The following is a 26,104-nucleotide window of genomic DNA, read 5'->3' on the forward strand; positions in this document are numbered from 1 at the left end:
TTATACCTGTATGTGTGTGTGGGTGTGGGTGTATATAAGAACTTTTTTTTTCGTTTATTATATTGTTTACATGTTTTGTTGTGCTGCTGCAAGTAAGAATTCCACTGTTCTGTTTGGGACATATAACAATAAAACACCCTTGACGCTGCCAAAACTGTTCCTTGTTAAGATTTTTGCATTTCCTACGATTATTTCCCAGAGAGATGAGCAAATTCCCAGCAGTTCAGCGTTTGATCCTTGTCCTGAATAGCCCGTCTAAAAAGCCCGGCGCAGAAGGGGAGAGCAAGCGAGCGCGGAGCGAGGAGATCGATGCGGAGCGACGTGTGGGGGTGTGAGCGGGATTGACTGCTTGCGCCTGCCTGTCTGTTTACCGCGGGCGGGCGGGCGGCGGGGCGCGAGCGGGCGATGAGCGCGCGGTGAAGGAGCGCGAGGCGGACGCTTCCAACTGTCGCCATGACCAACGGTAATCCTCCCCCGTCGTCTGGCTGCGGCCTTCGCCCCCCCCTTCCCCCTCACCGCACCTGAGGGGAGCTGAGGACGTGGCCGCTCCCACACCGGCGTTAGGCCTCGGCGGCGGCCCGGTGCCGGACAGGCAGGCAGACAGAAGGTAACGGGCTCCGGGCCGTAGCGGCCCACAGTCCATCCCCAGCCGGACCTGGCGCCGCTCGCCTCGGCTTTGACCCGAGCTACAGAGCGCTGCCCGGTAAACCAAACTTAATCGGCCAGCTCCTTGTCAAACCAAACTGGATAGCGCGAGAGGGCGGGACGCGGGGCTGACTGACGGCTATGTCGTCCAATAGGGAGGTGTACTTGCGGTGGAAGGCGGGTCAACGGATAAGTGGCAGCGTCCTCAACCAATAGGCAAATGCATTTGAGGAGGAGGGCGGGTCGATGGGCGTTTTCTCGACCAATGGGCAAACGTAGCTGCGGGAGAGGGCGGGACGCGGGACTGAGTGGCAGCTGCCTCGTCCAATAGGCAAACTGGATTGAGGGCTAAGGCGGTTCCCGAACTTGAGTGGCAACCTCGTCGTTCAACAGGAGGACTGTATTGCGGAAGTGTTTTTTTCTAATGTCAGAGTTTGACAGGAGACCAAATGGAAGTTCATCAAATTATCAGAGGCATAGATACCGTAGACAGTCAGAACCTTTTTTTCCCAGGTTTAGGTTTATTATTGTCATGTGTACCAAGGTGCAGTGAAAAGCCTTGTTTTCCATACTGTCCATACAGATCGGATCAAGAGACAAGAGTGTTTTATTGTCATATTGTCCCAGATAGAACAATGAAATTCTTACTTGCAGCAGCACAACAGAATATGTGAGCATAGTATTCTGTATACAATATAATAAACGAGGGTTAAAAAGATAACACTATACATAAATACAAGCAGGTCAAACTCAAGAGCAATAGATAGAGAGAACTAGAAGATACAGAGTTCAGAGTATAGTTCTCAGCATTGTATCCAATCAGGGCAATGGTCGTAGCGGGATAGAGGTGAATCAGACAGTACTGTAGTTTTTGGAAGGACCATTCAGAAGCCTAATAACAGAGGCGAAGAAACTCCCTGAGTGGTGGTGTGCACTTTCAAGCTTCTGTATCTGTTTAATGGGAGTGGGGAGAAGAAGAAATAACCGGGGTGGAATAAGTCATTTATTATGTTGGGTGCTATTCTGAGGCAGCATAAAGTGTTGATGGTGTTAGTGGTGGGAGGTCTTGGTTGTGTAATGGACTGAGCTACATCTACATCTCTCTTCAGTTTCTTGTGGACTTGGGCAGAGCTGTTCCCAAACCAAACTGTGTTGATACCCGACAGTGTGCTTTCCAAGGCGCATCTGTAGAAGTTTGTAAGAATCTTTGGAGACATGCTGAATTTTCTCTGTCTCCTTGGGAAGCAGAAGCTTTGGTGTACCTTCTTGGCAGTCACATCATTGTGGTTCATCCATGTCAAATCATTGGTAATATTAACACCAAGGAACTTGAAGCTGTCAATCATTTCGACTTCTGCACCATTGATGTTGATTGGGGCGTATAAGCCACCATGTTGCACCAGGGTGGAAATATAATATACTAGAGGGCATAGCTTTAAGGAGAGAAGGACAATGTTTAAAAGAGATGTGCAGGGCAAGTTTCTTTTTTACACGAGAATGGTGAGTGCCTGGATCGCACTGCCAGATGTGGTGGTGGAGGCAGACATGATAATGGTGTTTAAGAGGCTTTTGGATTGGCACACGGATATGCAGGGGATGGAGAGACAAAACAAATCTAAGTTTTACATATTTGCTGTCAGTACAGGTACATTGTGTGTACATATTATTACAGTTGTGCATTGAACGATTTAATCGCTCTACTAAGTCAATGTTGTTTTTCCATGTTGGAGAGAGAGGTTTAGGTAGGTGTAACATTCCTCAATGGCGATTTGTTTATCTTAAGCTGAAAAGATTAATCAGATAAGACTTTTTAAAAATAATGGATTGTTCTTGGCCTGTGTGCCAATTCCTCATTATTCGGATGGCGTGGCACAGTGTTGAACACTCCTGAGCAATGGCTTTGTCAGCTCCCCAACCCCAGGCTCATTGTTTTGCAGCAAGACCAGTGAATTTGATTGTTTATGAATGCCAAAATCACTTTTACACAAAATAGCACTATTAAAATGTACTTGCAAATGATTATACTAGAAATGGAGGGATGTGGATCATGTGCGGGCAGATGAGATTAGTTTAGTTTCATACAGATATCCAGAGGGTCTGTTCCTGTTCTGTACTTTTCTATGTTTCATATGTTTAAACTATAAGTGAATCAAATAAAATAAGAAATTATTCTGAGCTTTGCTGTTGCAATTCAGCCATTTCCCCCCACTGATTTCATTGGAGCCACATGCCCTGCAGTAGGTCTGTCCTAGCGCAGTCTCTGGGAACCATTTTCCCTGGAAATCTGGAATATCTTGTGGTTGGGGTTTAGCCTGGAGGGAGGGCAGAATTCTGCCTGCATTCTGGGCCTCTGCTTAGTTAGATAAGACTGAAGCCAACATAATACCTCTACTGCACTGTTTTCATAAACTAATGTCTTGACAGATTTAATTCTGAAGTCAATAACTTCCTTTGTATCTTTATGTCAACTTCATATTTGAAATCAAGTGTAATATAGGAAATGGTAATCCTAAATATACCATTTTGGATTGTTGAAATATATTTCACTACGATCATAAATCTGATACCCAGTTCTTTCAGGTAAAAGCCTCAAATGCATCAATGTTTCTATTTGTAGAACAAGGAAATGCAGATGCTGGTTTACCAAGGAAAGACACAAAATGTGGATCAGGCAGCATCTCTGTAGACGATGGAATGTGATGTTTCTTTATTCTTCTTCAGAATAAAGATTGGGCCAAAACCCATGAATCAGTCTGAAGAAGTTTCCCGACCCGAAACGTCACCTATCCATGTTCTCAAGTGATGCTGCCTGACCCGCAGAGTTACATCAGCACTTTGTGTCTTTCTTCAATATTCCTGTTTGTTCACGATGAATTTGCACACGCACCTGCAATTTCAGTTACACTGAAGTTTGGAGCAATGTTGTCTGCCCAGTTTAACCAGAATATTCTTCCTTGGACTTCCCTTGTGCTGTTGTTTGTCAAAGTGTTAAGCCAATAAAATTAATCAAGTTAATTAATTTTGTGGGTTTAGTGCTGTGGCAGTTTTTTTCTTGGCACAATTGAGTGAATTATTGTGTAAACAATCTGCTTGTGCATGAGAATTTGTCGCACACACCTACAGAGAACAGCACAAGGGATGCTCGGATGAATATTTTGGTTACAAAATGATACACTAAACATTTAAGTGCCATTTTTGCTAAGTTCTGTATTAAAACTATTTAGTGTTAATCAATTTATTTTGTACAAATCAAGAAAGAACATAATTTAAAAAAAAATCTTTTAACTTCAATAATAAACTGCTGAGATTTGATTATTCTTTTGTTCAGCGATATTATGTATTTGATGACTGTAGGTTATCTTTTGTAATCATGTCTGTTGTATAAATTTTTGAACAAATGTATCATAAATACTTTATTTGATTCTACGGTTTTAACCAGACTTCTTGTTGTGTTTTACAGTATATTCTTTCGATGGGCTCCTGGTCTTTGGCTTGCTTTTTATATGCACTTGTGCATACTTAAAGAAAGTTCCACGGCTGAATAAATGGTTACTTTCTGAAAAGAAAGGGGTATGGGGTGTATTTTACAAAGGTAAACCTATTTGTGTACTAGATTTGATGAACTAAATCATATACGTATCATATTGGTAATAATGAACATGATAAAATATTATCCTTGGAGAAAAATAGAGTGGCACAGCAGTAGAGTTGCTACCTTACAGCGCCAGAGACCCGGGTTCGATCCTGACTACACATCCTGTATGTACGGAGTTTGTACATTCTTCCTGTGACCGCGTGGATTTTCACCGGGCTACAAAATTCCTATTGCAGCTCTCCCAAGCTAAGAAATGAGGGGTAAATAAGACATAAAGTTAGAATCATAGAGTCATACAGCGTGGAAACGGGCCCTTCAGCCCAACTTGCCCACGCTGACCAACATGTCCCATCTACACTAGTCCCACCTGCCTGCGTTTGGCCCATATCCGTCTAAATCTGTCGTATTCATGTACTTGTTGAAATGTTTCTGAAATGTTGCAATAGTACCAGCTACAACTACCTCCTCCGGCAGCTCATTCCATACACCACCACTCATTGTGTAAAAACAAAAAGGTAACCGTCACGTTCCTATTAAATCTTTTCTCCCCTCAGCTTAAATCTATTTAATCTGGTTCTCAATTCCCCCACTCAGGGCAAAAGACTGCGTTCACCCGATCTATTCCTCTCATTATTTTGCACATAAGATCACCCCTCATCCTCCTCTGCTCCAAGGAATAGAGTCCTCGCCTGTTCAACTTCTCCCTATAGCTCAGACCCTCGGGTCCTGGCAACATCCTCGTAAAAAAACTACACAAACTGCTGGAGTAGCTCGGCGGGTCAGGCTTACAATCACATTATTTCAAGCACTTCAGTGCCCCATGCACTGGTGTCCTGCTCTATCCTTAGTACAGCTGGGACTCCAGGATAGACAGTGCATTGTGTTAGATGCTTGCTGATCATGTTCTCAGCCCTCTCTTCCCTTGCTGTTTCCTTTACCTTCCCACTAGCCTTTTAAACAACTGATCTGCAACAGATGGGAGGGAGATCCTTTAAGCAACCATGGTCTTCCCAGTGCGGCAATGATACAGTAACTGCGCACTTGGTTTACAACTTCCTCTGAGACTTGCCATTTCCGTCTCAAGATGGGAAACAAAAGGAAATGATGAAACCATTGATTGCCTCAGTAAATGTGTAGCAACCCAAAACCCAGGAATCAATCTGAAGAAGGGTCCCGACCCAAAACAGTTTTATGCAACTTCTACTTACTCACCTCCTCCCTTGCCCCTAACTCCACCCAATTCATTTAACCAGTTCCACAGCTCTCCATTGCCAACAATGGGCCTACCAGGCATCGCCCTGCCTGAGGTCATTTGTTGCAGCCCCTGATTGATCCTGGTCTTTTCTCCCCTCCAACCCTTCACCCCCACACCCCCTCACCTCCTACTTTCAGTCTGAAGAAGGGTCCCGACCCGAAATGTCGTCCATCTTTTTTCTCTAGAAATGCTGCCTCACCCTCTGAGTTACTCCAGCACTTTGTGTCTATCGTTGATATAAACTAGCATCTGCAGTTCTTTGTTTCCCTATCAAGTTCTGAACACACATATTTTGAGATAATCCTGAACATAATTGCAGTTAGTTCAAAATTGCTGTGTTTGTAGACAATAATAAAAAAAGTTAACATCATTGCATAAATTACTAAATAAAACTTTTGTTTCCTTGCAGCTGCAGTAATAGGAACAAGGCTTCATGTACCTGTTGCATTCTCTTGCCTTGTCACGGGGGTTTACATTTTGTTTATTAAATGACACCGGTAGTCCAAAGTTGACCCTGACTCTGAGAGGAACAATACATTTTGAAGAACCGTTCAACAAGGAGTAAGATCAGAGAATGTTTTCTTTCTGCAAAAGAATCAAACACTATACCATTTACTCTTGTGCAATCCTGGAGGTGCTTGGATGGGATGCAAGCCGATGGGAAAAGTAGTTAAGAGCCGATGTATGTACATAGTCTGTGTTAAAGATGCAACAACCGTCAAATCTTCTATCTCACTTTAAAACATTGTGAAGGACGGGTCAGATAATTAAACAAGATATTTGATTATTTTAGTTTTAAAGGAAGTATTTATGTCGTTTGGTAACCGGGCTAAATTTATCTTTTTAATTGAAGTAACCAAAGTAATTTTAGTTTAGTTTCTAAGTTTATCAGTATACCAAGTTTCCATGTTTAATTAAATGTTTGTTTTTACTTTTTTTGTCTCAGATAATGAGATTGTTGTATCTTGTTCCAGTTGACTGCTTCTGTCTTCCTAAAATGATGTGCATTATAGGTTAATAATAAAGTTAATGCTCTATTCATAATTTAGTGCTGAAAACTTTTTAAATTTGGCAAACTTGAAGAGAGAATATAATTATTTTGGTTCCAGTGAAATCTGTAAATGACATTGAGGCTTAAAGAATATCCACCTGTCTTGAAATAATTAGTTATGCCAGGAGCATAGTGACTGCATCGGTTACTGAAAGTTAAAGTGGTGATTTTCTGAAAGTTGTCTCATTCAAGTTTCCTGTTCTTTCCTTTTAAATAGACGTGGAGTATATATTCAAGGAAAAGGTTAACTACACTTTGAGACATTATGATTTTGGACAGGGGAAAAAAAAAAAAAAACAACCATTACGTGGACAATTTGTTTTCAAATATTAATACCGATGGTCTTTTTCTTTGGCATTTCAAGAATAGTATCTTATTCTAATAGAATGTAGAACAGCACAAGAACAGGCCCCTTTGGCCCCAATGTATGTGCTGAGCATGATGCTGTCCATCTCTTATCTATCTGAACTTAATCTATATCCCTCCATTTCCAGCATATCCAATAGCCACTGAAATGCCACTATTGTATCTGCCTCCACCCACCACCCATGACAGCATGTTTCAGGTACCCACTACCCTCTATGAAAAAATTAAAACTTGACCTGCACGTCTGTTTTAAACTTTGCACCTTAAAACTATCCTATCTATACCACTTATCATTTTATATACCTCTATCAGGTCTCCCCACAACCTCGGATGTTCCAGAGAAAACAATCCAAGTCCATCCAACCTTTCTCTGTTGGTAATGCCACCTAATCCAGGTATCATTCTGCTAAACCACCTTTGTACCCTTTTCGAAGCCTCCACATCCTTTCTGTAATGGGGAGACCAGAACTACATGGAATATTCCAGGTGTGGCCACCCAAAATCTTATAAAGATGTAAAATGTTCTTTTCAAAATAAATTAATTGTTTATTTCTTCTCTGGTACAGCATTGGGTTTGTTGTTTCAAGTCTGATCCGAAAAAGCGTTTCTCTGTACTGCTAATATGTGAAAAAGACTGTTTCCACAATTTATTATTTTCAAATCCCTTTCTGAACTTGATTTTTTCTTTTGCAGCTCCCAAATTTTCTATAACTTTCCAGGAACAACAGAAGGACATTTATACCTCTAACACTTTGAATAATTATAGGAGGATATCTGTAGAATAAGGCAAAAATATGACTTGAATTTATATAGTGCCTTTCAGAAATTAGGAAAATTATATTTCAAATTTTAATACTGATGTATTTTGTTTGGCATTTTAAGAATGGCATCTGAATCTATATTATACATCATGCAAATTTCTTTGTTAATAATGGAAAATATTTTGAAAAGTATCACTGCCTCATAACGGAGGTGTTTGCATGCGAGAAGACTTCATTGACAGCAATGTGATAATGGCCGATTTTATTGCCTAAAGGTTGGGGGGGTGTAGTGCTTAATTATTTAGCAGTGCAGGATACAAAACATTTAACCAGAAATTATTATAATTTCTCCCAGAGATGAGTGTTGCTGCAATCTTTGCAAAATTGGTCCAGACTCTGGTCAGGATCCATCATACCATATCTGATCCATCATACAGCATTAGACATACTTGCAATGATACAAGACATTTGGAACTGTACCTTTCAACCTTACTATCCAAAATTGGAACTCCCTCATCGAGAGAATAGATGATTTTGATTTAACAATTACAAACATAGAGAATATAAATTCCTGAGATCACCAACACAGGGGGAACTCAAGGTTCACAGTGCTAGCATCAATATATTGAACAGAATGTCTGCCACTGTCCTCTTGCGATGTTCAATAAATTTGGAAACTGTCAGTGGTTAGTATCAGACGTCCATAGAGTGGATGTGGAGAGGATATTTCCACTAGTGGACGAACCAGGGGACACAGCCTCAGAATGAAAGGGCTTACCTTTAGACTGGAGATGAAGAATTTTAGCCAGACGCTGGTGAATCTGGAATTTGTTGCCACAGATGGTGGTGAAGACCTAGTCATTGACATTTTTAAAGGAGATTGATATGTTCTTCATTAGTAAGGGCATCAAAGGTTATGGGGAAGACAGAAGAATAGGGTTGAAAGGGAAAAATAGATCAACCATGATCAAATGGTGGAGCAGACTCAATGGGCCGAAGGCCTAATTCTGCTCCTATGCCTTATGATCTTATGGTTACAACTATTATTTTAAGCACTTCAGTGCCATATGCACAGGTGTCCTGTGCTGCCCTCAGAACAGCTGGGATTCTAGGACAAACAGAGCATCGCGTAGATGCTTGCTGACCATGTTCTCAGCCCTCTCTTGCCTTGCCATTTCCTTTACCTTCATGCTAGCCTTTGAAACAGCTGATCTACAACAGATCGGAGGGAGATCTTTAAGCTCCCGTGGTCTTCCCAGTGCGAATTGTGAAAGGCTTGGATAGTGGATGTGGAGAGGATGTTTCCAGAAATGGGAGAGACTAAGACTAGAGGTCAAAGCCTTAAAAGGAAAGGACATTCCTTTAGGAGGATTAGGGATTTCTTTAGTCAGAGGGTGGTGAACCTGTGGAATTCTTTGCCACAGAAGGCTGTGGAGGCCGTCAATGGATATGTTTAAGGCAGAGATAGATAGATTCTTGATTAGTACAGGTGTCAGGGTTACGTGGAAAAGGCAGGAGAATGGGGTTAGGAGGGAGAGATAGATCAGCTATGATTGAATGGCGAAGTAGACTTGATGGGTCGAATGGCCTAATTCTGCTCCTATTACTGATGACCTTATGACACAGCACCTGCATGTAGCTTCCGCTGATACTTGCCTTTTCTGTCTCAAGATGGGAACAAAAGGAAAGGATGAAACCATTGATTGCCTCAGTATATGTGTAGCAATTCCAAATTAAAAATGAGCCACAACCCAAAACCCAGGAATCAGTCTGAAGAAGGGTCACGACCTGAAAAGGTCACCTATCCGCGTTCTCCAGGGATGCTGCATGACCTGCTGGGTTACTCCTGGACTTCGACTTTTTTTTTGGTAAACCAACATGTGCAGTTCCTTGTTTCTCCCCCAAAATTTGCTTTAATTTAGGCAACGTTCTGTTCACATTAACAAGACGTTCCCACAAACATAAACTTTGATGACCTATGATACTGATTTTATGCACAAGGTGCACAGATTAAAATGTTGTGCAATCATCAATTGTTCTAGTACTGTATGGTGTGATTCATGGCCACTTTCTCTCAAAGCATCCAGGAACGAGAAATAATTGCAGCCTTTCCAACTCATTTTGTTCCCCAAGCAGTATTGTGTCATTTTACAACTCAAACTAAAGACACAAAAATTCCTTCAAAATTAATCCTTACGCTTCCATTTAAACATCACTGCAACAACTTGGCTGCCATTCCATAGCAACAGGATATGCAGGATACAATACACCTTACCATTGATACCAAACAGACAGAAAAGCTAATGGGAATTTAAAGCATATGCTCTATGGAAGTTCTTTTGATGTTGAGCCGTGTTAGAGTCATATAGCATGGAAACAGGCACAACTTGCCCATGCCGACTAACTTGCCTCATCTGCACTAATTCCATCTGCCTCTTCGCTGTACCCTTTCCAGTTTAACAATATTAAACAAACAATAACAACATGTTATACAAACAGCACAAATAAATTATGTTCAAAATCTATCAAAGAGATGTTCAACAAACTGTAACAAAAGTTATTACATCATTCTGTACTGATTCATTTCTCATTCTGTGATAATTTATCTTTTTTTGCGATAAGCCTTCTTACAATCAGGCAATCTTACAATCAGACAAGATTGTGCCAAAGTGTGGCAACTCTTTACAAGCTGATCACTGGATATACACTATCTTATAATACAACCGTGCCACTCTTTTAAATCTCTCTTGCATTTGGAAATCATCTGTCGTGGTGTATAGCTTGATTGTACTCATGCATAGTATTATCTGAGTTAATTCGCAGGAGAATGGGGTTGAGTGGGAAAGATTGATCAGCCATGATTGAAGGGCGCAGTAGACTCGATGGGCCAAATGGTGTACATCCGCTCCTATGATTTATGAATTTAGGAATTGGATAGTATGCAAACAAAATCTTTTTCACTATCTCTGTACATGTGGCAATAATAATCCAATAACTCAACAGTATAAAAAGACACAAAGTCTGAAGTAATTCAACGGGCCAGGCAGCATCCTTGGAGAACATGGATAGGTGACATTTTCGGTCGGGACCCTTCTTTGAAAACAGTTTGATGAAGGGTCCCAACCCGAAATGTCACCTTTCCATGTTCTCCAGAGATGCTGCCTGACCCACTGAGTTACTCCAGCATTTTGTGCTTTTATTTTATAAACCAGCATCTGTAGTTCTTTGTTTCTACAACTTTAACTGATATTTCAAAATCCGATACTTTTTATCAAGGTTATGAGTTTAGTCTTAGGTACACACAACCATTCAATGGTCAGCATGCTGATGATCTGCTGATATTTGTTCTCTGATGACTGACCAATTTCCCTCTTCATCGTGCAGTGTTTTTATATCTGTTTTTATATCTGTAGCCAAATGCCTGACTTGAACAATTTTTGATTTGACCTTTTGGTTGTGAGATTGAGCTGAGTCAGGGGTAATGGGGACAATGTAGGAGCATTGGTTTGAGAGGGAAAGATAGATCAGCCATGAATTAATGCTGGAGTAAACTTGATGGGCCGAATGGCCTAATTCTGACTTGAGAGAACTTTCCAACGATTGGGTGACACTCTGCCATCTAGTGGCCGACCAGATTAGCTTTGTAGCTGAGACCCATTCCTCTCAGGACAACACTTTCCCTTTGATCTCCACCCTCACATGAATGGCTGTTTTATAGCCATTGGATTTTATCATGCTTTAGGGGCTCCACAGTGGCACAGTGGTAGAGTTGCTGCCTTACAGCACCAGAGCCCTGGGTTCAATCCTGACCACGGGTGCTGTCTGTACGAAGTTTTTTATGTTCTCCCTATGACCGTGTGGGTTCCTCCGGGTGCTCCTGTTACCCATCCACATTCCAAAGACATGTAAGTTTGTAGGTAAATTGGTTTCTGTAGATTGTCCCGAGTGTGCAGGATAGAACTAGCGTACGGGTAATCACTGGTTGGCACGGACTCGTATGGCCGAAGGGCCTGTTTCCAAGCTTTATCTCTAAAACTAAAACTTATCAAATTTTCTTTTCATGCTCCAGCACATTGTATCTTCTTTTACAAAACCAGTATCTGCAGTTACGTATTTCCACATTCTTCCAAGTTGCACTATTTCTAAGTTGCATTATTTATCACACTTTGCATAAGAATTTCCCAGCACCAGTGAAAATATTAATCTTTGAGTGAGATTTGGGCAAACAATCATCTTCCCCAACAAACTCTATACTGAGGTTGAATTTATTCAGCCCTTTTACATTGACAAATGATTTAAAAACCAGTTAATCAGGCTTTGTTAATTTCTTTAGGTTGGGGAGTGTGTTCCTCCCAGACTAATTACATCATTTTCTTCCAACACATTTTCTACTTTTTAATTCACTTTCCCAGCAACATTACTTATAAGTTCCATACAAATAAATGGTTTGTCTGCATTTGGAGTATTGCATGCAGTTCTGATTGCGCCATTACATTAAGAATGTGGAGGTTTGGGAGAAGGTGCAGATGTCGCGTAGATTAGAGGGTATTAGCTACAGGGAGAGATTGGACAAAGTCCGATTATTTTCTCTGGGGCATCAGAGGTTGAGGGGAGACCTGATAGACATATATAAAATTGTGAGAGGCATGGATAATGTCGACAGAACCTTTCTTTCTTATCAGATTTCATCATCTGCAGCTCTTTGTTTTCTACACTTGACCTCCAGCCTTTGTGACTATCTCCACTCTTCTTTCCACCAGCCCCATCCTCCCCTTCCCTGAGACATCGAGTCATAAGCCTCCCCCTATCAACCCCTCCCTGCCTGGGTCCACCCATCATTTGCCAGCTCTTGCCCCAACCCTTCCCACTTCTATCTATCAGTCATCTGCAGGTCACCTCTTTCTACTAGGCATCTATGGATAGAAGTTTACAGGGATATGGGCCAAACATGGGAAAATGGGACGAGCTTAGAAAGGCAAGTTGGGCTGTGCTATTGACTATATGACTCTATCTCCACTCTAGTCCAGTCTTGAAGGAGTCCCCACCCATAATACATCTGTCCATTTCGCTCCACAGATGCTACCTAACCCGTTGAGTTCTTGCAGCAGTTTGTTTTCTACCGAGGAAGGTGGTAGAAACAGGTACGAGAGCAACATTTAAGAGACATTTAAACACATAAACAGGCAATGAATAATGGGATACGGACTATGTGTGTGGGCAGATGAGATTAGTTTAGATTGGGATCACACTAGGCTGAGACATGCAGGGCTAAAGGGCCTGTTCCTGTGCTGTGTTGTTCTATGGTTCTGTGTTCTCTATGTTAAAGCAGACAATGCGAGAACTGCGCAACAAGTCAGGCAGCATCTGTGAAGAGAGAAACAGAGTCATGGTTTCAAGTCAATGATCCTGTATGGGCACCTCATGGGTTACATGGTTGCACGCCTGAAAAGCAGCGCATGAATCAAAGATATGCCAGGCACCGCAAGTGACTACGCTGCCACACGATATCGGGCATCAATTCGAGTGCGTTACTCCCAAAATTGGAGCACTCAAATTAAACTTAAGTGACAATTAGACAAGCACGTTATTCTAAAAACACGTAAATCAAGCACATGTAAAACCCGGGGTGACTACATCCAAATTATTAATTTAAAAGTGTCGATATCGTATTGTTACCATTGCTTAGGGTAGGCAGATCCTTTTTCCAAGGGTGGAAATGTCAAAGGTCTACAGGGCATAGCTTTAAGGTGAGAGCGGCGAGGTTTAAAGATGTTTGGGGCAAGTTCTCTTTTACATCGAGTGGTTAGTACGAGCTATCGGGGGTAGTGATGGAGGCAGATACGATAGTGCCATTTAAAAGGCTTGTAGATAGGCATATGGATGCAGGGAATGGAGAGTATAGATCACATGCAGACAGAGGAGACTAGTTTTAACGACATTATGTTCGGCATGGACATTGTAGGCTGAAAGGCCTGTTCCTGTCCAATATTGTTCTATGTTCAACATTGGAAAATGTGCAGCCCCCTTTCCCCACATCAAAGGCTCCCCAGAGCAGCATGGCAATTGGGGAATTAAATTATTTAAATTATGAATATTGCTTGAGAACACCAGGAAATATCCCCTCTACTTCACAAAATAGTCCCAGTGATGTCTTAGTGAAGGTAGCAGCCACAATCTCCGCAGATGCGGCCTGACCCACAGAGTTACCCCGGCACTTTGTGTTTTGCTCAAGATTCCTGCATCTGCAGTCTCTTGTGTTTCTGCCATCTCTGTTTGTCAGTTGATCTAATCACGAAGCTTAGAACAGTGGAGCACTGCTTCAGTATTCCCCGGCACGTCATAAAGATTATAAAGCCACAGAGTCATACAGCATGGAAGCAGGCCATTCGGCCCAACCTGCCCACGCCGCTCAACATGCCTCTTCTACACCAGCCCTACATTTGGCCCATATCCCTCTAAACCTATCCTATCCATATATCTGCCTAAATGTTTCTTAAATATAAATAGACAATAAACAATAGACAATAGGTGCAGGAGGAGGCCATTCGGCCCTTCGAGCCAGCACCGCCATTCAATGTGATCATGGCTGATCATTCTCAATCAGTACCCCGTTCCTGCCTTCTCCCCATACCCCCTGACTCCGCTATCCTTAAGAGCTCTATCCAGCTCTCTCTTGAATGCATTCAGAGAATTGGCCTCCACTGCCTTCTGAGGCAGAGAATTCCACAGATTCACAACTCTCTGACTGAAAAAGTTTTTCCTCATCTCAGTTCTAAATGGCTTATGCCTTATTCTTAAACTGTGGCCCCTTGTTCTGGACTCCCCCAACATTGGGAACATGCTTCCTGCCTCTAATGTGTCCAACCCCTTAATAATCTTATACGTTTCGATAAGATCTCCTCTCATCCTTCTAAATTCCAGTAAATAGGTTGGGAAATTATAAATTGCATCCTTGTTTCAATTTATCTCAAAACTGAACTTGCACCATCTCCGCAAAGTCCTGCAGTGAGTTTTAATCTTCCTGTCTCTGATGCGAAAGCGTAACAATAGAGTTAAAGCTGACATACTTGGAAGGGAGTTTTCAGACTAACGCCCAAAGTTTTGTTGAATAATTCACTAGGAATCACGTGAGAAGATTGCATCTAGCTGTTGGCATGTAATGATGGCTGTGACAACTGTAAACCTCGTTCACATAACAGCGCTGAATCTCAGCCTCTTTTGTGCTTCGCTGAGAAAATAAGTTACAGGAGTTTTGATTGATTGAAAGATACAGCATGGAAACAGGCCCTTCAGCCCATCCAGTCCGCGCTGACCATCGACCGCCTGTTCACACCAGTTTTATGTTATCACAACTTCTCATCCACTTATTACACACTAGGGGCAATTTTACAGAGGTCAATTAATCCACAAAACCGCACGTCTTTGTGGTTTGGGAGGAAACTGGAGAAACCCCATGCAGTCACAGGGAGAATGTGCAAACTCCACCCAGAGAGCACCCAAGGTCAGGATCGAACCCGGGTCTCTGACGCTGTGAGGCAGCAGCTCTACCAGCTACACCACTGCTGGCGCTTGCCCTACAATAATAAAGTGGCTGAATTATGATTTATTTTGTTAGCTGTAATGCACGAAATATGCCACATTCACAGAGCTAAGCATAAAAGAAGATGTGAATTGGCAAATCCAGACTTGTGATGGAGCTTTCATTCCTATTGGATAGGACAAATGATCAACAGGTAATAATTATAGGCTTAAATCTGCCTCTGTTCTGTTTATGCACATGAAAAAAATTCAGAAGACACAAAGAACTGCAGATTCTGGAATCTTGAGCAAGACACAAAGTGAGTCAGTCTGAAGAAGGTCCCGACCCAAAACGTCACCTATCCATTACTCCACAGATGCAACCTGACCTGCTGAGTTACTCCAGCACTTGTGCTTTCAAAAACAATGCTCTGGGATTGCAAATGTGCACATTTTTGTAAATGCGCCATCACTGCGAGTTCGTTGAATTTAGATAAGAGGTCCCTGGTATTGTGAGACAGCAGCTCTACCAGCTGTGCCATTGTACAAATGTTTTTGTTAAATTTTCAGTGTGACATCTCTACCTAGGACCCATCAAGATGAGTGGCACAGTATGGCTCAGCGGTAGAGTTACTGCCTGACAGCAACCTGGGTTCAATCCTGACTTTGGGTGCTGTCCGTACGGAGTTTGCATGTTCTCCTTGTCACTGCGTGGGTTTTCTCCGGGTGCTCCGGTTTCCTCCCACATTCCAATGACATGCAGGTTTGTAGGTTAATTGGCTTCTGTAAATTGTAACCTGCGTTGGGTAGAGCAGAATGTATGGGGTGTTTGTTGGTCAGCATGGACTTGGTGAGTCGAAGGGCCTGTTTCCATGCTGTATCTCCAAACTTAACTAAACTATCAAGATGTATTCTATTTTGGAACAAAGGATACAAATGCTGAAAAATTGCAGCAATTTAATTGTACAAGCAGGAGAATGTTTCTATTTTAAAAATACGTAGCGATAAGGTTGAAAATGATGACATTACTGTTCTCAGCCAGAATACAGATGAGGGATAATTCATCTGTCAAGCACTGCTCCAAATGACTGGGATTGAATTTAAAGTACATAATTTGCATCTAATTATCCTTTACATTGCCTTTATCTGGAGAAATCTCTTTTAGTTTAGTTTAGAGATACAGCATGGTCTTTTGATCTTAATTTCCAGCAATAGTTCTCATTCACATTTCTCAGCTTTTACATGTTCCTTTGTTTATTTATTCTCTCTCTGCAACTGCCACCATCTATTAACAAGATGGCTTCATAAAGGTCACCATGGCAACTGTGATCTCTCCTGATCAGAGGTCTTCCCTCAGTCCTATCTACCATCTACCTAACCAACTAACCAGTGTGAGTTTAGATTGGAATGGAGTGGAAATGAAATACATCTGTTCACATTAGTTTCTGTGATCCCATTTTTGCATCCACTCCTTACATGCTTGGGGAAATTTACAGAGGCCAATTGACCTACAAACCCGCACTTCTTTGGGATGTGGGAGGAAACTGGAGCACTGGAGGAAGCCTACAGGGAGACTGTACAAACTCTACACAGACAACACCCACGGTCAAAGTTGAGGTCTATCGCTGTGTGCAGCAGCTCTACCTGCTGCACCACTGTGCCGCCTTGGATGTGGGAGAAACCAAGAGCATCGGGGGAAACACAGACACCTCTAACATCATGGCTGATTGAATTATTGTAAAAACTCATCTGATTCCCTCATGGTTCAATGGTCAAAGGTACTTTAAAGTAACATGTACTGAGGTATCTTTTTTGTTCCTTTTTTGTATACAGTTCAGTAAAAGTATTACTATACATAAGCTCAATCATAGTTAAGTACAAGTGTATAGGAATAGTAGATTACACTGAGACAGTATACAAGAGTCGCCATGTTTCTGGCAACATATTTCATGATTCAAGTTTAAAGTTGTGATAAATGTCGAGTCTGAACTTGGCCTTTAAAGGCCTGGTATCCTGGCTGTGTTGCACGATCAGCCTGGCCAAGTCAAGTGTTGGTGTCCTCCACCGCTACTCCACCACTCCATGGCCCTGCAGGCCACGTCCGATCCGTGTGCTTGAGCAACACATGATCTAAAGACCAGCACCTGATCTAAGTACCACACCCTGCAGTGGAGAAATCCTGTCATCCTTAACTGCTCCGGCACATGTGTGTCTCCAGATGCATGTAGGACATGGACTTCAGGTTCAAGGCTAATTAGAGATGGACAGTAAGATTCAGGTTTAGGTTTATTGTTGCCATGTGTACCAAGGTACAGCGAAAAGCTTTGTTTTGCATGCTATCCAAACAGATCAGGTATACCATACATAAATATAATCGTCTAACTCAACTAGAATTGGAGATAGAGCATAGGAGAACAGAGTACAGAATATAGTTCTCAGCATTGTAGCGCACCAGTTCCATGGACAAAGCCCAATGTCCGCAATAAGATAGAGGTGAATTGGACAGTACCCTTGCTTATGGAAGGACTGTTCAGGAAGCTTGATTTTGCCCGTTTTTCACTGCAAAACAGTTTAACCTCCAATTTAGTTTGAAATGCTCATTTCAGAAGTAATTAAATTAAATCTCTTTGGAAACTGCATCTGCTTCAGCCCAGAAAAACCTGCAGAGACATTTCAGATTAACTGTAATTGACTGGAAAAAAAATTAATAATGGTTCAGATTTGAAAACATTTTATTTTATGAGCATAAAGAACTGATTTATCACGTGATGGATTTTTAAACTCGTTCCTCCTTCCCTACCCCCTACAAAACAATCTCTGTTTTTTTAAAATCTAAAATAATATATTGACAAATTAGGCATGAGGCAAAAAATGTTGTTCCCCAAAGAAGACAAATCAAACATTTATGATAAAGACACAGGAGACTGCAGTTGCTAGAATCTGGGGCAACAAAGAATTAGGGTAGCACAGTGGTGCAGCAGTAAAACTGCTGCCTCACAATGCCAGAGATGAGGGCTCGATCCTGACCTCGGGTGGGTGCTGTCTGTGCAGAGTTTGCATGTTTCCCCCTGTGATCGCAAAGGTTTCCTCTGGGTGCTCCAGTTTCCTCCCACATCCTAAAGACGTGCGGGTTTGTACATTAATTGGCTTCCGTAAATTGCTCCGAGTGTGCAGGATGTGAAAGTGGGATAACACACAACTACTGTGCGGTGATTGATGGTCAGTGTGGACTGTAGGAAAATAACTGCAGATGCTGGTACAAATCCTTCTCCTGGACTGCAACCTTGACGTGGTGGAGAGGCTTGCGTACTCCAGCGACCCTGTGAGCTATGCTGGATGGGGTTTTATATTCCTGGCAGGTTCAACAAACCGGACAGGTCATGGGTGAGGAGGCAGACAAAGCAGTCCCTGGTCTTCCAAGTTGGGGGTTGGGCGTGAGGTTAACTACCCCACCCTGGAAAAAAGTGTGAGTTACAGAAACATTGACGAATGAAAACCAAATTACACACTTGGTTGAAGAAGGTGCCCCAGCGATGGGGAATATGACGCTTCCCAGCCAAACCCGCAAGGGCGCTGGGAAGCTGACACACCTTCTGACGCCAAAGAAATCCATCCTTGTGGGGACATGGAACATCCGAACCATGTTCCAGGCTGGCAAGGCTGCCACTGTTGCCAACGAAATGGTGCGCTACAATCTCTCAGTCCTGGGCTTGGCAGAAACAAGATGGACACAGTCAGGAGAGATCAAATTGGCCAGTGGGCAGTCCATTATCTACTCCGGCAAGGAAGATGAGAGCAAAGTAAGCAATGTGGACCTATGGAAAAGAACAAGCCAGGATCCCATTGACTTACAAATTCGAAAGAGAAAATGGAGTTGGATTGGACACACCCTCAGAAAACCTGCCACAAACATCACCCGGCAAGCCCTGAAATGGAACCCCCAAGGAAAAAGGAAAAGAGGTGCCCCATGAACAGCTGGAGAAGAGGTGTCCAGGCAGAAATGTCTGGGACTGGGCTCAACTGGGGAGATCTCGAAAGAACCGCCAACAACCGAGTGAGGTGGAGGACATTTGTCAATGGCCTATGCTCCCTAGAGGAGCCAAGGGCTTAAGAAGAAGAAGAAGAAGCTGGTACAAATCGAAGGTATCACAAAATGCTGGAGTAACTCAGCAGGTCAGGCAGCATCTCAGGAGAGAAGGAATGGGTAGCGTTTCGGGTCGAGACCCTTCTTCAACCAGTATGGACTGAGTGGGTTGAAGGGCCTGTTTCCATGACATATCTTTAAAACTGAAAACTAATATAAACTATCTGCTGGAGGAACTCAGCGGGTCAAGCAGCATCTGTGGAGGGAAAGGAATGATCAATGTTTTCCTTCTCTTCAAATATTGGCCAATAACCCATTCCTAAATATTTTCTGTACCTGCATGCTAACCTTTTTTGTGTTTCATGTACGAGGAATACCAGATCCTATAATATACCACATCGTTTTCTGGTCTCACTCTGTTTAACTAATAATTTTCTTTTTGGCGTGGACTCGGTAGGCCATAGGACATGTTTTTGTACTGTCTCTAATTAGTCCAAAGACTTATTGCTGAGGCTAATTGTACTACAGCTCCCTACTTTGCATCTTCCTCATGTCCTGAATAGTGATGTTATATTTATAGTTTTCCATTCCTTTGAGATGTTGCACAATCTCGGGCACCTTTCTCATTGGAATAAAACTCTGGTAATTTTCCACTGTGCATTTTGTTAATCCAAATATTACCCCAGAAAGTTTCTATTAGCAGAAAGGAAAATAAAATCACTGTGCCCAAATTTAAAAATTGCCAATAACAGGTCAGATATTAATGTGCAGGTTCAACTAATTTAAGTTCTCCTTTCAATAAAACATGATATATTTCCCAATAAAAAAATGGGCCAGAGATTCACTATGTAGTCCTTGGCCTTGAACATGTCCAAGGCATGTTGCTGTAGCTGAATGGACAAATCCATGTGCATTTGATACCAGGCTCTCAGATTTCATCACATTGGCACTGGCGAGTTGCAGCATGTTGTTTTTCATCCCCAGTTAGCTCGCTGGAGAAGAGGCCTCAAAGCTGGAGCTGCCACCTCATTGGCAGCTAACCCGTTCGAGTGCATTATGGAACAGGGGAGCGTGGCGGGTGTGAGAGCAACCGAACAATCTCCAGAACGGAATAGAGTAACTGAAAAAGGGTGATTGCAATGATATCTGGTGAATCTGTGGAATTCATTGCCACATACGGCTATGGAAGCCAAGTCATTGGGTATTTTTAAAGTGGAAATTGCTAGGTTCTTGATTAGTAAGGGTGTCAAGCGTTAAGGGGAGAAGACAGGAGAATGGGATTGAGAGGGAAAGACATATCAGCAATGATAGAATGCCAGATCTGGTTCGATGGGCCAAATGGCCTAATTCTGCTCCTATGACTTATGAACGTATAAGGATGGCAAAAAGGGACTGCAAATGCTGGAATTTTGAACAAAATCCAAAGTGCTGGTGGGTCAGGCAGTATCCGTGGAGGGAATGGATAGTCGATGTTTCAGGTCAGGACCCTTCTTTGGACTCAGATGACATATCGGATCGGGACCCTTGGATAGTGAAAATGCAGTTTCAAAATGCACGTTTCAAAAATGCAGATCAAATCTGTCATTCCCAATAAACTGAATTTTGAAATGTTTGATTTTTGAGTCATAGAGTCATAGAGCTATGCATCACAGAAATGGACTCTTCTGCCAAAATCAACAATGCTGAAAATGATGCCACTCTATGCTAACCACATTGCCTGCATTAAGCCAATGTTCCTCTATTCCTTTCCCATTGCAAATTCAAATGCCTTTTACACATTGATAAACTAAAACATAGCACAAAAAGTAAGGAAATTTGTGTTTGGTAGATTATTTCTTTGTTGTAACAATGCTTCTTGGCAATAAATCTTATACCGTTGGAAAGCCTGTTTATTTCCCTTTTAAATGGTGCCACATTTGTAAGGAACATGCATTTGTGGGATGAGCAGCAGAGCTGAGTATATGGGTTGCGCCCATGAAAAATTTGCCAAATCTTCTCTGCCAATGCCAAACAGCTTATTCTGCCATTGACACTTGTTCGGTGTTGTTTGGTGGATTGGATGATTGAAGTCTGAAGAAACAAGACATATTGGCAATTTAACAATTTATTCATTTAATAAACAGGAGCCACAGTAGCGTGTGGAAGAACCATACACAGCCATAACAGCCTGGCACCTCCTCCTCATGCTGGTCACCAGCCTGGTCACACACTGTTGTGGGATGGCATCCCATTCTTGTCAGCACCTGGGGGTACCAGAAGCTGAAAACAAGAGTCAATAGCAACAGCAGAATAAGCTGTTTGGCATTGGCAGAGAAGATTTGGCAAATTTTTCATGGGCGCAACCCATATACTCAGCTCTGCTGCTCATTCCACAAATGCATGTTCCTTACAAATGTGGCACCATTTAAAAGGGAAATAAACAGGCTTTCCAACGGTATAAGATTTATTGCCAAGAAGCATTGTTACAACAAAGAAATAATCTACCAAACACAAATTTCCTTACTTTTTGTGCTATGTTTATATCTAACTCTACCACCTCCTCTGACAGCTCATTCCATATCAGCACCGCGCTCAGACATTCCTCTAAAATCTCTTTAAAGTTTTCCCTTCAGCCCAACTCACTCATGCTGACCAAGATGCCCCATCTACGCCAGGCACGTTTTGCCCATATTCCTGTAAACCTTTCCTACCCATGTACCCGTCCCAAATGTCGATGTTACCTATCTCAACTACCTCCTCTGGCAGCTTGTTCCATACACCCACCAACCTTTGAGTGAAAAAGTTGACCCTCAGGTTCCTATTTAATCTTTCCAATGGAGCTTGCCAACCTCCCCTATAGCTCCCTACTTAACTTCTCTTCCTTATTCACAATGCACACATGGAAAATACCTCAAGGGAGGAATTTAAAAATCAACAGCGAACTTGGATTTTAAGTTCTAAAATCATATTGGCATTAAGGGGCAAGAATCTGTTATGAACCTTGAGCTCATTAAACCTTTGGGTCATGCACTCCCAGATGAAGCTTAAATCTCACTGCTAATTGGAATCACTGAACATAGTGAAAATCTTTGGATTTTCCAAGGAAAATATGGACACGGTTGTTCAATGGGAGTGATTTGTTTCTCATGTAATTTAGTATTTCTTGATGCTTTGAGTGGTAATGGCGCAGCGGTAGAGTGGCTGCCTTACAGTGCTAGAAACCAGTGCTGGGTGTTAGGGGTCGGGGAGAAGGCAGGAGAATGGGGTTAGGAGGGAGAGATAGATCAGCCATGATTGAATGGTGGAGTAGACTTGATGGGCCGAATGGCCTAATTCTGCACCTATCACATGACCTTATGACCCAGGTTCGATCCTGACTACCGATACACTCTGTACGGAGTTTATACGTTCTCCATGTGACCGTGTGGGTTTTCTCCAGGTTTCCCCTTGCAGAAGATTATAATGGACGATTATAATGCAAAATAGCATTTTAATTTAAAAACACATTGTTATGTCCTTCCAGTAGAAAACTAATTTAAAAATACATTTAAAAATAATTCTGGTTTACAATGGCCTACTAATTTGAACTATTTTAAAGGCTGATGTGTTTATATCGTTCAAAAAGGATTGACGATTTCTAAATTCTTTAATTGTTTTAATTACTCTTTCTGTGACCACTTCAGGCCATATTTGGGCAGGTCTGTCCAAGGATATTAAATTTTGTTTGTTATTTTTGTGGGCGAGGCTAGAATTGATCCATGCCATGTTGCATGTCTTAAAGACTTGAAATGGCATTGAAAAGCATACCACAGAAAAAATCGTGCAACACTCTGACCAAGTCCACATGGGAAGAGAATGTGTGCTTTAATCAAGTTCCTTCCTACCCTATCGAACTACAGATGCTGGTTTATACCAAAGATAGACACAAAGTGCTGGAGTAACTCAGCGGGTCAGGCAGCATCTCTGAAGAAAAATGAAGGGTAACCTTTCTCGCTCCTGACCAAAAACATCATCCATCCTTTTTCTCCAGAGTTGCTGCCTGACCCGTTGAGTTACTCCAACATTTAGTGTCTATACTTCCTACCCTGCATTGCTGTACATACATGGAGAAGATAGATGGTGTTGACTTTTAGTTGCACCCATTACTGTTTTCAATACGGAGTCACGGATTCATACAGCGCAGTCACATGCCCTTTGGCCCAACTCGCCCATGGCATCCATGCCCCATCCAAGCTAGCCGCATTTGTCCACGTTGGCCTTTATCCCTCTAAACCTTTCCTATCCATGCACCTGTCCAAATGTCCTTTAACTGGGTGGCACAGTGGTGCAGCGGTAGAGTTATTGCCTTACAATGCCAGAGACCCAGGTTCGATCCTGACTACGGGTGCTGTCTGTACGGAGTTTGTACGTTCTGCCTGTGACTGAGTGGGTTTTCTCCCACACTCGAAAGACGTACAGGTTTGTAGGTTATTTGGCTTCTGTAATTGTAAAACGTGTTCCTCGTGTGTAGGATCGTGCTAGTGTACCGGTGATCGCTGGTCAGCGCGGACGAAGGGCAGAGCGGCCTGTTTCCATGCTGTATGTCTAAAGTAACATTTAAAGTCTAAATTGTTTTTATAGTATCAGCCTGAACTACCTCATCTGGCAGCTCGTTCCATATACCCATCACCTTATATACCCATCACCCACAATCTAAATGAAGAATAATCTGATCCACGTCCAAAATCATGAAAGAGATATAATTGAGAATACTTGTTGCTTGGAAAACCTTTGCCCATTTCTTAAGTAAAACAGTTATTGGAATTTTTAAAGCATTATCACTTTCAGTCGTTACTGAACTGTGTTGAAGGAAACTTTCCCCCTTACTGGAATGTATTATTTGGCTATTTTGAAGGAAAACAAAAGCCAGCAAATGGGAACAAGATAATATCAGTTAAAGGTGCCACTACAACTGCTCTTGCACCATGATAGGTGGGGACACAAGCAGATGCTGAAATCTTGAGCAAAACACAAAATGCTGGAAGAACTCAGTGGGTCAGGCAGCATCTGTGGAAGGAATGGAGAGGCGATATTTCAGTTTTGGTTTCCCTTCCACAGATAGGCAGCATGGTGGAGTAGCTGGTAGACCTGCTGCTTCTCAGCACCAGAGATCTGGGTTCGATCCTGACCTCGGGTGCTGTCTGTGTGGAGTTTGCACGTTCTCCCTGTGACTGCATGGGTTTCCTCCCACATCCCAAAGCCACGCGGCTTTGTAGGTTAATTGTCCTCTGTAAATTGCTCCTAGTGAGAAGGGAAGAGATGAGAAAGTGGGATGACATAGAACTAGTGTGAATGGGTTATCGATAGTCGCTGTGGACTCAGTGGGATCAGGATTGAACCCGGGTCTCTGCCGCAGTGAGGCAATGGCTCTACCAACTCTGCCACTGTGCTGCCAAATCTTGACCCATATTAACACCACGGTGTCCTGCTGTGAAAGCTCATTGGTTGGTGTGGACTCGTTGGCCTGAAGGGCCTGTTTCCACATTGCATCTCGAAACTATCCTATCTCATGTACAGGCAAAACTACAGCAGAGGGGCATGGGGCCCATCCACATATGATATGTTCAACCTGGGCTTGACCTTGACTAGGATTGGAAGAAGGCACAAGTTGGCCCTATAGTTTTTCCACATAAGCCCCTTCTCTTATCATCTCCCCCACCTGACTCTTCTCACTCCACATCAGCAGTGTAATAATGGGTGATCAAAGAAAGGAAACAATATATTTGTCAGCGTGGATGGTGACGGTATAAGAAAATAAATCAGTATACTTGTCCAAATCTTGCAACACCCTCAAGCCAGATGGTGCATTGAATCGAACACCAATTAATTACAGCAACAACAACAAAAATCAGATTCTATACAAGTGCACAGCTATTGTAAGAATCCTACATATTTCAACTGTCCTTTGCTAATGATAGAAACATAGAAAAATAGGTGCAGGAGTAAGACATTTGGTCCTTCGAGCCAGCCCGCCATTCAATATGATCATGGCCAATCATCTAAAATCAGTAACCTGTTCCTGTTTTTTCCCCATATCCCTTGATTCCTTTAGCCCTAAGAGCTAAATCTAACTCTCTCTTAAAAACATCCAGTGAATTGGCCTCCACTGCCTTCTGTGGCAGAGAATTCCACAGATTCACAACTCTCTGGGTGAAAGTTTTTCCTCATCTCAGTCCTAAACGGCCTACCCATTCTTAAACTGTGACCCTTGGTTCTGGACTCCCCCAACATCGGGAACATTTTTTCCTGCATCTAGCCTGTCCAATCCTCCAATATTGAGATAACATGCATTCTTGCAAAGGAATGAAGTCCAACAGCTTCTAAGAAATTGCCCTAAGCAGAAAAACATTAAATCCTGCTTTTCACAAGAATGCTCGAATTTAGTTCACTCTTCCACAGAAAGCAGCCCAACAGTATCCTTGAAGGAATAGGATAAATTAAATAATCTCCATCTTATTACATAAGCCTGTAAAAGTCCAACACACTCTTGATTATCTATAAGTATGATGCAAGGTGTGAGATAGTGTTGATAAATTATTTTCATTTACAAAATGACTAATCATGTTGAATTTTAAACATTTCAGCATTAATTACAGTTCCTGTCCAATGATTGTGACCAATCAATTCCTTTGATGCATAAAGAGTAAAATATTAAAGCATTGCAGTTAGCAAGTTTGTTTAGTTTAGTTTGGTTTAGTTATAGTTTAGTTTATTGTCACGTGTACTGAGGTACAGTGAGAAACTTTTGTTGTGTGCTAACCAGACAGCAGAAAGACTACGCATGATTATAATCGAGCTATCCACAGTGTAC

General features: G+C 42.2%; 1 protein-coding gene across 1 annotated transcript; it reads left to right on the forward strand.

Annotated features, from left to right (window-relative positions):
• The first annotated feature begins 334 nt into the window (after positions 1-334).
• On the forward strand, positions 335-7,464 carry tmem167b (transmembrane protein 167B). Its single transcript, XM_078420717.1, has 3 exons — positions 335-463; positions 4,106-4,237; positions 5,905-7,464. The coding sequence occupies exons 1-3, from the start codon at positions 454-456 to the stop codon at positions 5,985-5,987; spliced, it is 225 nt and encodes a 74-aa protein (XP_078276843.1). The 5' UTR covers positions 335-453; the 3' UTR covers positions 5,988-7,464.
• Positions 7,465-26,104: the final 18,640 nt, after the last annotated feature.

Source organism: Rhinoraja longicauda, chromosome 24 (assembly GCF_053455715.1).
Source record: "Rhinoraja longicauda isolate Sanriku21f chromosome 24, sRhiLon1.1, whole genome shotgun sequence".
NCBI classification, from domain to species: Eukaryota; Metazoa; Chordata; class Chondrichthyes; order Rajiformes; family Arhynchobatidae; genus Rhinoraja; species Rhinoraja longicauda.